This window comes from Aedes aegypti, chromosome 2 (assembly GCF_002204515.2).
Source record: "Aedes aegypti strain LVP_AGWG chromosome 2, AaegL5.0 Primary Assembly, whole genome shotgun sequence".
NCBI classification, from domain to species: domain Eukaryota; kingdom Metazoa; phylum Arthropoda; class Insecta; order Diptera; family Culicidae; genus Aedes; species Aedes aegypti.
Window position 1 is genome coordinate 388,801,138 of NC_035108.1, and position 12,762 is coordinate 388,813,899.

The 12,762-nt window shown below is 38.2% G+C and overlaps 1 protein-coding gene across 2 annotated transcripts in view; it reads right to left on the minus strand.

Moving 5' to 3' along the window:
* The window catches only part of LOC5577431, a 193,494-nt gene that overhangs the window by 124,922 nt on the left and 55,810 nt on the right, over window positions 1-12,762 (minus strand). For both annotated transcript variants that reach the window (XM_001663309.2, XM_021846967.1), the window contains one exon: window positions 11,305-11,954. In XM_001663309.2, the coding sequence (XP_001663359.2) occupies window positions 11,305-11,493 (189 nt within the window). In that variant the 5' untranslated portion in view covers window positions 11,494-11,954. The remainder of the gene's footprint in view (window positions 1-11,304; window positions 11,955-12,762) is intronic.

Here is a 12,762-nt window from a genome sequence, read left to right on the forward strand (position 1 = left end):
AAAAATATATGGTGTGCAATGAGAATCACCTGAGAAAAATAGGGTGTGTAATGAAAACCCATATAGCTGTTGCGGTAAACGCGCAGCAATTCAGCATGACCATGCTGAGGGTCGTGGGCTCGAATCACGCTGGTCGAGGATCTTTTCGTAAAGGAAATTTTCTCGATTCCCAGGGCATAGAGTATCCTCGTACCTGCCACACGATATACACATTCAAAAATGGTCAATCGGCAAAGAAAGCTCTCAGTTAATAACTGTGCTGGGAAGCAGGCTTTGATCCCAGTTTGGAAGTAACGCCAGAAAGAAGAAGAAGAAGAAGAATGAAAACCACCCGGGAGAAAAGATGGTGTGTAATGAAAACCACCTACAAAAACTGAGTGTATAATGAAAACCACATGATAAAAATAAGGTGTGTATTGGAAACCCTCTAAAAAAAGGGGTGTGTAATGCAAACTACTCGAAAATGATAGATTGTGTATTGCAAGACAACCCGGAAAGAAATAGGAAACCTTTTGGGAAAATAGGGTTTATAATAAAACCCACCTGAGAATAATTGGGTGTGTTGTAATGAAAAACCATTTCATTGAAACATCCTGACAAAAATATGTAAATGTGCAAAGAAAACCACCTGAAAAAATATGATGTGTAATGAAAACCTCCCAACAAATAGGGTTTATAATAAAAACCCACGTGAGAATAATTGGGTGTGTAGTTTTGAAAAACCATCCCCTTGAAACCACCTGAGAAAAATAATGCAAATCACCAGAAAAAAATGGTGTGTAAAGAAAGCCATCTGAAAAAAATATGATGTGTAATGAAAACCTCCCAAGAAAATGGCATGCCGGGACAAAAAAAAATATCTGAGGAAAGTCGGTAATGTTATATGATGCGTAATGAAAATCGTGTAGAAAGAGTGAAATGGTATGTCGGGACAACGGGAAAGGTTGGAATCTGTGGTGTGTAAGAAAACCTACCCAGAAGTTTATTTTTGTTTATCTAGAGATCATCATCAGTTAATTGATCATTATTTTAAAGCAGTGTTTCGCAAAGTGGGCGAATTCGCCTCCTGGGGTGCGATTTTCGGCACTAAGGGGGCAAAAATTTGTTAAGCAGAATTTGGTGGGCGAAAAATCCAGTAGTAAAATAAAAAATTTAGCATGGGAGTAATTGAAAAATGACTCATAACGTTCGGAGGACACATAATTTAAAAGAAACTTATACTAATGTATCTGAAGGACAATTAGTTTCGCTCTACCTTAAATCGATTATACCTCTGATTTGAGCATGGCCATTTAAAGTTATTATAGATGACACTTGATGATTCAGATTTTGTTCATATTATATGAGTTTTGAGAATGGTCAGTATTTTAGGTTTTCTCAAAATCAGAATGATTTCACGTTACGGAGAGCATTGATAACACAGATAACACATTTTGAAGTACAATGCATCTGACAATTTGAAATTGATTAAAATACTCCATATGTATTAAAAAAAAAAGTGAAAAAGTTTTGTATGTCACGAGTTGGCTTGAAAACAGGTCAATGGATTCGAAAAACTTTCACTGTTGCATTCGTCCTGGATTTTGACGTACTCGTCCGAAGAAAAAGTTTAAGAAAATCTCTGGAATTGTCGGAAAACGTAAGAACACTAATCTGTAATTTTGTTTTGGAAATTTCATTACTTGATGACAAGGCAAAGTTTTCCAGGATCACTAGTATTTAACATTAGGTTTTTTTTTTCAATATTTCTATTGTAAGCATCCAGTTTTTCACAGAAAATAATCTTTAGTACCGTAATCCGGGGGCAAATTGATCACTATTTCACAACTTTTTGTCATGTTTTCCTTTGGAATCCGAAAGTTGTCAAATTTATTTCGGTAAAATCAATACTTCATTGATCTCTATCAGTTTACGTAATAAATTTTTTATGAAATAAAATTTAACATTTCATAAAATTAGTTTTAATATCAAAAGTTGAAAATGACACATTGGGGCGAAATTGATCACTATATAATAAAGCATATTTTGGAATGTAAAAATTTCCTATCTACTAAATTTGGGTCTCCTGAATCTGAAAATGATGTCAAAATTCTTACAACTCGTGTATATCATCATTTTATTGCAAAATTAAACTTTGTAAATCTGCATAAAACGCCTAAATGTATGCAATTTCCCTTGAAATAAGCATGTTAGTCGACAATAAACGGTTTTATGAGCATAAAATTATACTTTTGAATGCTGTACGATTTCAAAGATGAGTTCAGTAGTTCACACTCAAGCTCACACAACATTTTTAACACTCAAAGTTTGCGTGCAGGCTTAGCACCAGCGGATTGTTTAGTATCGAGTTTTCCAACAGTATTGCCTACACATTCAAAAACTGTGAATATTTCTATGCAAAACTGACCTTAATAAAAATGAAATAGCTTAAAATCATCATTAGACATCTATAAACTAGAAAACATGGAATGTCTGTAATGGCAACGAAGCATTAAGCATCCTTGAAAGGAAATGCTATTCGGTACCGACCTGATCAAATTCACCCCAGTGATCAATTTGCCCCCGGATTACGGTACTCATTTTGATTTTAAGTTGCACGCCTTCTTACCATTCTTACTTCTTATGGTACAAATCTTTTAATTAACAGATCTCTGAAAATTTGACTGACAAAAGCGGGTTCCAACGATAAATTCTGATTTTATTCTGTGGATAAGTGAATTAATGACATATTTTGGAGTGTATATGCAAAGCAAATATGTTTAATATTTATAACACTTTTGTAGTAATATACGAGTAAACTTGATAATATGTTCGATTTTCGGTACGCTTTTGATATAATATTGACTAAATTTTCAGTACAGTATTGCGATTAATTCAAATATATGAACTTGTATATGATCATACATCAGGGGGCGATTCCAAAAAATATATTGGCCTTAAGTGGGCGAAAGTCAAAAAAGTTTGGGAAACACTGTTTTAAGAGAATAAATAAATTTAAAGGAGAATTATGGCAACTAGTATAACTGTGAACATAATAATTTATGGCGACAAAGGTTAACATAATTATCTTCTTTACCTAAAAAAGAAGCAGCTCTTATTATGTCTTTCTTTTTTTATTTATCTTTAATAGTAATATGGTGATTTTTACAGCACGATTACGACGAGTGCTGTAAAAATCGAGTTCGGCAAAGAGTTACGTACAACGTACATCGTAGAATACCACTTGAGGGTATCAGAAATTATATCTGAATGCATTCACCATTGTTTTACAATTTCTGAAAAATTGTTATGTTATGATTCATTGCGCAACTCAACACAGTTGGATAATGAGAAAGGGTTTCGTAATGAATCATTACAGCACTAGTTTCAGTTGCGTAATGTTTATTCCCGCACTGCATACTTCAGAGCAGGAAAGTAGACCGTTTCATGGCAGATTGGCGTTATGAAAAACAGCCTATTACGATGAGAAATTGCAAAAAGTATTTTAAAGATTGAAGAGAATTTCGCTAGTAGTCAGCAATATTTTCCACATTTTGAAGGACTAAGAAATTAAGTAAATTGTACGCTTGTTGTCAAAAATCGACTGAACTTCCAGCCTTTGACGTTAAAATCACCAAGTGAATCTCTGAAGAATTCATCTCAATAAAATCCTGCAAAATAATATAGCTATAGTGGTTCCAATGATGACACTCCACTCTACTCAATATTCTGAAAACCTTTTATTCGATGTTTCCGCTTTAGATTTTCTATTAGTGGCAACTAACCCAATGTCTGATCAATTATTAGAACTATTTGATGAATTTAATAAATAAGAGGGTAATAAACAAATTACAAAACCGATTATCAAATTCGGGAAAAAGTATTGTTCGTTTTGTTGGCGAATAGATTGTCGTGCAAATTTTCAACGTGGGGAAATACATACTGACACGTTAGCTTATATGGCAGTCTAGCAGAAGCACGCACCTTGCATTCAATGCACAATCCAACAGTGTGCGTTACATGTGCGTTATATGTTGATTTTGTTAGCTACGACGCCATTCAATCTATGGCAAACATGGTGGGAGAATATTTTGGTGGGACAAAAATTTTCAGGTGTGAGTCTATTGGAGGGCAAAATCGCCTATATGATATTTAATATATTTTTCGCAACCCACCAAAGATCAGCCCTCTCATAAAGTGCACCATATTATGATAGTTACAGAGAGCGATACGTGTGAGATTCTCTCAATTTTCTCAGGATTCAATCCCTGTATAGAGTACTCTTACCCCTACTTCATGAGTGCAAATTTAAAAGGTAACATTCCACGATAGACGACATGTACGCGCACGTTCCATGGAAAGTATTGCACACCAAGAAAATTGCATTGGAAGCCGTATGCAACTGTTTTCGGTCCCTTATCATACGCCACTGCAAGGGATGTGGGAGCTTAGCTTGTTGGCCTTCTGTTGTTGTTTATCTTTACGGAAACAAACCAAACTGGAGCAAAGTACAGACAACAACGAGATATAAAAACAACGGCCATCAAACCCAGTATGTTGTGGAAGAAGAGCTCCTGTTTGATACGTAAAAAGCTTGTCTGTTGAGTGTTTTTTCATTTGTTTCTTATACAAAATCAGTCGTGATTTGTTGTTGGAATAGAAAGCGAAGCTTTAGTTGTTGGAGATGCTTTCATCTTTTAATAAAGTTCAAAGCAATTGAGCTTTTCAAGATTAGCTAGGTTGCATCATATAACTAATTGGCCAAGCATATTACCTCCATAACTTTATACTTGCGTATTCGTTGTTAGTTTTTTGTATGAATTGTAAAGAAACCTTAGCTCAAGAACCTTTAGGGAATTACAAAACCAAGATTATTCTTGACAAGACAAGGATTTGTACTGAACAGTCTCAAGTATGACATGAGCAAAAAAAAACTATACATGTTTCTAAGGAAGGTTGCATTGCTTTTTTTTCTTCTCCTTCTCCTTTTTTTTCTCCTTCCTTTCGTTTTACTTTCTCATCTACCTATTCTTCTATCTGCCGTTACGTCATAAGTGGACAGATATTTGTGTTCTATTTTTTGCGTTCACTCCGCAAAATTATCTAACTAAATCAGTTTAGATCCAGGTATCAATGTATGAAATCGAAATTCGATCTCTTATGTTTTCCACCTTATTATTCCTATAGCATCCAAATTTCACTAATTGGCATCTTACGCACCAAACACCCCGTGATCGCACCTAAATTACCATACAAAGTCTCGTTACGTCAGGGGCAGGTGGTAAAGCGCGGAGTTCCAGTCGCACACACCATCACGCTTTTCTTTCCTAATTTTCCAATCACACATGGATATCGGCCGGCCAACCCCTGACTGAAATAAATAATGCGCTTCCAATTACATCCGCGGGAGGCTCCGTTTTTGGTCAGTTTAGGAATAGCTACTCCCATTAGACTGCCAAATGGCAAAAGTGCGGACCGGACGGTCAGTGGCCGACGTTGAACGGCCAATTGAGCGTTTATGCGCGTTTTACATCGGTTAAGTGGCGGCCATCTAGACGAACGTGGAGCGAACTTTTTTTTTGTCTGTTGAAAAAAATCGTTTTAGTTTTTTCTGCGTTCCCTCACCATACGTGGGCAGCTTAACCCTTACATACCAAGGACGATTTTACTGTGCCAAGAATGCTATAAATGTTGACCTTTGACCTTGTAATTCACTAATTCACTATAAACCAAACACGTCGAATTTCAAACAATTTTAACCACCGGAAATTGAAACACAGATCCCGAAGCTTGCGCATTTTATATGGGAAAACAAAATTTGGTTTTTACAGCAAATTGTACCTAAAATATTATTAAAAAAAAAACAAATTATAGCATTTTAAGCAAAGTAAGATTGTCATGGGTATTCACGGGTTAATTGGCCAACCGATACTTTCATGTGGGTAGTAGCTAGACGTTCAAGCTAATTCCAGCTCATCGAATCGAATCGCCCGTTGATGGACTACCGTTCGAAATAAATGGAATTAAACAGTTGCAACACTTAGGATGGGATTTTCGCAAGCCTAAGATGCAATCCAACTGAATGAAGACGAACCTGGGGCCCCTCATCCGTGTCATCATCATAGCCAGTTCGTTGCTGGCAGATTAGGATCTAAATGGGTTGTAAACGCCTGTCAGTCATCAGCGCAGCATAGATTCGAAGATCTAAATGGCGGTAACGCACTCCATTCGATACAACAGTTAGAAGCAGGTATAGCTGCAGTGGCATATGTGCAAGATTGCATAAACGACTACGACGATGCCAGTCGAATAGTAGTCGCAAAGCGGCACAATGCAATAATGGTGCGAAAGCTTTTTCCTGACATGGATTTGAATGGATCGTCGTCAAACCTTTCAAACAATGGGCTATTGCGTTGCATCAGGCTTCAAGATATAGATTAATTACTCATAATTCTCCCGCCAAGTACCCTGCTGGTGACGCCATAGATCGGTACGTGCGGGCGGGGGTGTTTTGGTAGTGTATAGAATAGTGGTTCCCAAGCGGCCCCTAGGAAAATCACAAACAATATTCAACAAATACATGGACAATTCAAGAAAATGTAGAGCAGGTCTGAAAGAACATCATTAAATCGAGTAAACCCAAAGTAAGAATTAAATTTTATAGACATGATACCATTCTCCTCAGATTTGATTTTCTATTAATAGATGGATAGAGACATTTTACATATTTGTTACATTTGGCTTGAATGCCCTCAACGTTTGAACGTTTTGAAAATTAAATTTTTTTCTAGCATGAGCCCTAGATACTTAACTTCATCTGACCAATTTATTGAAAAATCTCTCATCGTGACAACATATTTACTTGAATGTTTCAAATAAAGAGCTTTTGGTTTATGTGGGAATATTATAAGTTAAGTTTTAGATGCATAAGGACAAAGCTTCCATTTTTGTAATTAAAATGATATTTAATTATTAACCTGATGTGTATATTATCTGTCAAATCATATTTGTATTATTCTAACAATGTATGCTGGAAAATTGAAGATTTTTAATTTTACAATGAAGCCTTTATGCCAACGACTGTCGAATGCCTTTTCTATATCTAGAAAAGCAGTAGCGCATTCAGATTTGTTGGAGCGAGTCAAATTTGTTGCACGTAAAAATTGATGAGGGGTCGAATATCCTTGTCGGAATCCGAACTGTTCATTGGCAAAAAATGAATTTTCGTTGATGTAGACCATCATTCTGTTCAAAATGATATCAAAAAGTTTAAAAAGTTTACTTATAGAAGATAGCAAGCTAATTGAACGATAGTAGAGCTAATATTTGGTCACAACCAGTGTTGATAGACTCACACTCAAATCTCAATCAATACGCTCTCCCGTGACAGCAAACTCATTAGAGATCTGCTTTGCAAATCTCACGCTTGAGATTTTGATGCAAAATCAACTCAATCAACTCAAGCCGTAAAAAAATGATTCAGTCGCAAAACCCGTCAAAAACTCGTGAAACCCGGATGTTGTTGTTTACGTTAGACAGGATTACTATAATTTTACCAGACTTACAACAAATTATTGCAGTGTGTGAGTAAACTGTGGAAATACGAGACAATGAGTCAAAAAGGTGAGCCAACTCATCCATGATTTTTTGACTGCTGAGTTGCGTGATTGACAACTCTCGCATGAAAAATCTCAAGCGTGAGTTGTGAGAAATTGAGTTTTTCACAACATTGGTCACAACATGCCATAATGCATACTCGGTTGGAAACCACTGGTATAGAAGCTAAAGGGTTGTCGTCGTCGTCATCGTCGACGCAGGGAGTGAGCGATTATTCGACCGTTCAATTATGAAGCGTTGGTTGGTTGGTTGGCGGCAGTTGCTACGGTTTGCTAGGTAGGTAGGTGATATTTATAGGCTATTCATAATTTACATGATTTCAACATGATTTCGATCTGTTGCAAGTGTTGAATTGTGTTGAATTAGATTAACTGAGAGAATCAGAAAATGGTTCGCTGCTAGTCAGGTTGCTGTAGTGATATGCGATAGAAAGGGTACTAGTCAATGTTACTACAATAAAATATCATCAAGATAAATCGTGTTTAGAGCGAAAAAGCCGCACGTAAAACAAAGCCTTTGCGATTTCTATATGATGTGTCGAATTGCCTTCCATAGGTAACTACCAAGCAAAGCCAACTGAAGATTGCCATTGAATACTATTAAGACGCAGTCAGAAGTAGAAGTAGAAAGTGATCAAAATTAAACACAGAACTAGAGATTTACCAATCAATATACGATGTTCATAAGAACATAATCTAGTAAAATTTCCTTCTTCAAAATTATTTTAGAAACCGTGATAGAATGCCGCACAATCGTTTGAGATCAAATTTACTTCTGTGGGAAACAATACATGGTGAAAGATTTGAATATGAAAATAAAATTATTGTTACCGTATCTTACGGTGAATTTTTGCCCAAGATTAAATCTTTGAAAGTTCGATAAAAATTCCTAGTGTAAAGTGTGGAGAACCAAGATCAATGGTAAATTTCTCAAATTCTTTGTGCCTTTTGAAGTATTCAAATTTCTGGCCTATTAATTTTCTCGGAAAGACGGGTTTCTAACAAGATTTACGATTAGCTTCTGGGACTTTTAAATGACTTCCTGAATTTTTTCCATAAAGATTCCTTGAAGGATTGCTGTCTGAGATCTTATTTCATTTTTTTACATATCCATTGCTGATTTCACTTGAGACCCTCGATGAATTTCTACGAAGTTTAAGTAAATTTCAAACAAGAATGATCAGGCATTGCAGAATTCGTTCTCAATTGATTTCGAAGCACGATCAAAGCTAGCGAAAAAACAACGCATCTGTATCGGTCCATGATCGGCAATATTATGCAAGTTGTAACAAGCTTGATAAACAGCAGTAGCGAAAGAGAGCCCCAAAGAGAGAGCGATAATAAAAAACATTTTTCTCACTTATTCACTATTGGGGGTGTGGGTACTCCGGGCACTTCAACTCGGGCGGTAAGTCCCACCCCCTACATACACACAGTAAGAACCTCGGTCTCCCCGAAAACCCACTCAGGGCGACGGACTCAAAATACCACCAACGAGACTACTCTGCCCTGGGCGGGTGGCTGATTACAACTTTTTATAGGTAAAGCTCTGTCTTGTTCGGCCTCCGACCCTTACTTGCTGAGACCGAGCCCAAGTCCCTCCCAGAACACCGGCTCCAATAGATCCCGCCCCTACATGGTTCACGGAGGCTGAATCGCTCTTTCCGCGCTGTGAAATGTGAATGGCTTCTTCCACAACCTCCAGGACGTGGAAATGGTAGTACGCGATCAGCAGCCTGTGGTTCTGGGTCTAGAGCAACACCCGCAGTGATGAACAATACACTAGACAAAAAATACCTATGGTATTCCAATAATTACGCCAACATCTACCATTCGGTTGCCATCGAAGTGCCCACAGAACTCTCCGCTAGCGAGATCAATATATACACTGATCTACCGATTATTGCAATCCGCCTCCAGTGGCCCTTCCCCATCGCGGTGGTTTCTGTTTACCTATCGAACGGCGAGCTGCTCAATTTAGAATCCCGACTCAAGGACGCTCTTAAGCAAATTCCAGAGCCAATGATGTTCCTAGGCGACCTCAATGGCCACCATGGAGCTTGGGGCAGCCGCCGCAACTGTGCGCGTGGCTCCATCATTGTTAATGTTGCAAACCAGTTCAACTTAGCGATCCTTAACGATGGTTCCCCGACCTTCTCCTGTGGACGAGTCGGCACCGCAATTGACTATCTACTCAAATCACCAACTGCTTCCTCTGGTCGGCACTCGAAACAACCCATTAACCGCGCTACATGTATAAGCAAGCAAATTGGCCGGATTTTCAAACATCGAGACCGAGTTGAAACAGCACCCCCCATGTCCTTCTCGGACCTATCCGCCCCTCATTAACGAAGTTGCGTCTACCACCATCCCTAAAACAAGCCCCAACCCGGGACATTATGCGCTCTACTGGTGGACCGACGAAGCAAAAAAGCAGTCAAGGTCCGCAGGAAAGCGCTCCGGGCCCAACGGGCAAAAAGGAGACTTCTCGAAGACCATCCGGACTGGATCCTTGCTCAAGAGAACTACCAGGTCGTGATTCGGGAGGCCAAAGACTAATCCTGGAAAACTTCCTGGATGGCATTACTTGGCTAGCCTTGGCCGGCAAAGCCGTTTTCGAATCAATGATGTCAATAGTCTGGACGAGATACACATTATGGAAGGCATATGGGCGACTGAGTGGACGCGAGAGAGATCCTCCTTCCTCCAGCGAATCAAGCCGGACGTCTTACGGTTGGGTGACAAAACGTCGAAAGGACAAAACGTCGAAGGGACAAAACGTCGAAAGAAAAAAAACGTCACAAAGTAAAAAATTGAACGAAACGAAATTTCTTGGAAGAATGATTCTTTCCCGGAAGAATAAATAATTTATTATGTGCCAAACGTTATTCATAGCGTATTTAACCGACCTCAATGCGAAAAAAGAAATCCAGGAAACAATGTTAAAAATTCGCCGTTTTCGATGTTTTGTTCTTTCGACGTTTTGTCCCTTTTGACGTTTTGGCTTTCGACATTTTGTCCCTAAACCGAGCAATCCACAACATGGGGACGGCAGAAACTTCCGGAAAATTTGCGAGACTTGTAAGACCATGAATACCGTTAAACACATCATCAGCAACTGCCCTATCTACGAATACCTCAAATGGCAGTACGACATTACCCTAACCAGCCGAGCGCTTTAAAATATTATCCCGCCTGCGAGAAGATTCTACTCAACTTCCTTAAGGAAGCAGGTATTTTTGACAAGCTTTGATGAACTTTGATAAGCTTGAAGAATACACTCAAAGAGATTTTAAATTCCTTTAGGAATTGTATAGCGTATGAAAATAATACCTAGAGTAATTTAAGAACTACAGAGCACAAACTAAGTATGATAAATTCCTGTAATAGTGTCTGAATGAATACCTATAACAAACTCAAGATTTACTGGAATTGTTTTTAGACGAATTCCCGGATAAAAGCAAGGTATATTGTCAATCAAAACGTGAACTGAACTTGATTGACACGAAAATACTGCCGAAAGAATACCTGGAGGATGCTTGGAAATAAAATTGAGAAAATTTCTGGTGTAGGTCGATCAATCAATCTAATCAGCGCAGTTTTTTTTTTTTTTGAAAAGTCCCATTTCTGAAATCAAAGAACTCAAAAATTCAAAAACAAAACTTTATAATACTCATTTACTTCAGTCTAACCCCATCAATTATCTTACCTTAGGTTCTATTTCAGTGTAGAATGTGCTCTTCCTATCACTCGTACTGCTCAGGCTGGAATTGGAACTGTTCCACTTCAAAGTACCGCCGCCGGTGCTACTTCCATCACCTCCACCGGTATTGGTGATCTCTCCAAGTGGCTGCTTTTCGACCGCAACTGGCCCGATATCCGGACTGTCCGGCTTCATTGTCGATGCGTACTCTTCGGTATTGCGGTTGGCATTGAAACAATCATAAAACTGTTGCAGTTGCTGTTCGTTGCATTAGTTGTTGTTCGTAATCGTTTTGCGAATGGATACCATAATTTCCCAACGGTACCGACGACGACGACGACGACTGCCACACGTTTCGTTTTATCGGGCGCGATTAACCTAAACACACAGTGACATATCCATATCAATCACTCTCACTCCACGAGACGACCTCACGTCGCACACTTTTCCTTTCGATAGAAACGGACTGACTGACTTCTGCCTTGGGGGCACAGAAACAAATAAGGAGGCGGGCGTTGCGGAATTAAGCCACAGGCCAATCCGTACCGCGCCCCTTCGATAAGCGTAGCTAAGTCAGCCAACGATCACTGCTCATTCAAATTCCTCGCATGTGTTTGGTCGGGATTATGGTTTGGGTTGGCTTCGGATTGATCGATCTGGAAATGGACAGTAAGAGAGAAGAGACGTTAACATTAATCAATAAACTTTCGCTTTTGAAGCTTCATTAATCGTGTAGAATTGCTATGCTTAATCATACAAGTCTGTCGATGTTTTTTTTTGTGCCAAGTTTCTAGCTTCTAGAGCATTCAAGTCGCTTTTGTGCACAGGAACATAAAATCTTATATGGCATGCGCATCAAGATTATGTTCAGGAAAGTTTTGGGATTTTTTTTTGTAATTCCTACATACCTTATTTAATAATTCTAAGTATTTTGTGTTAGGCACTATCGTCCTGATTTGATAAAACAAAATTAACATTAACATTTTTTCACAATTTATTAAATATAATTTTCCTAATTTGAGGAAAAACAGATAAGCAAGATGTGAAAATATTGTACAATATTGGTCCCAAGCTTTTTTAAGTATTTTACAATCAAACCTTCATGCTAAACACAGTCGAATTCTTTTTCTATGTCTAGGAGAGCAAGACCAGTACAATAGCCTTCAGATTGGTTCGAACGAATCAAATTTGTTACACGTAAAAGTTGATGAGTGGTCGAATGTCCATGGCGGAAACTCAACTGTTCATTGGCAAAAATTGAATTTTCGTTGATGTGGGCCATCATTCTGTTCAAAATGACCTTTTCAAAAATTTTACTGATGGCAGAAAGCAAACTGATTGGACGATAGCTAGAAGCTTCTGCAGGATTTTTGTCTGGTTTTAAAATAAGTACAACCTTAGCATTTTTCCATTTGTCGGGAAAATATGCTAATTGGGTCCTAAAACTTTAAATGAATTCTTGTT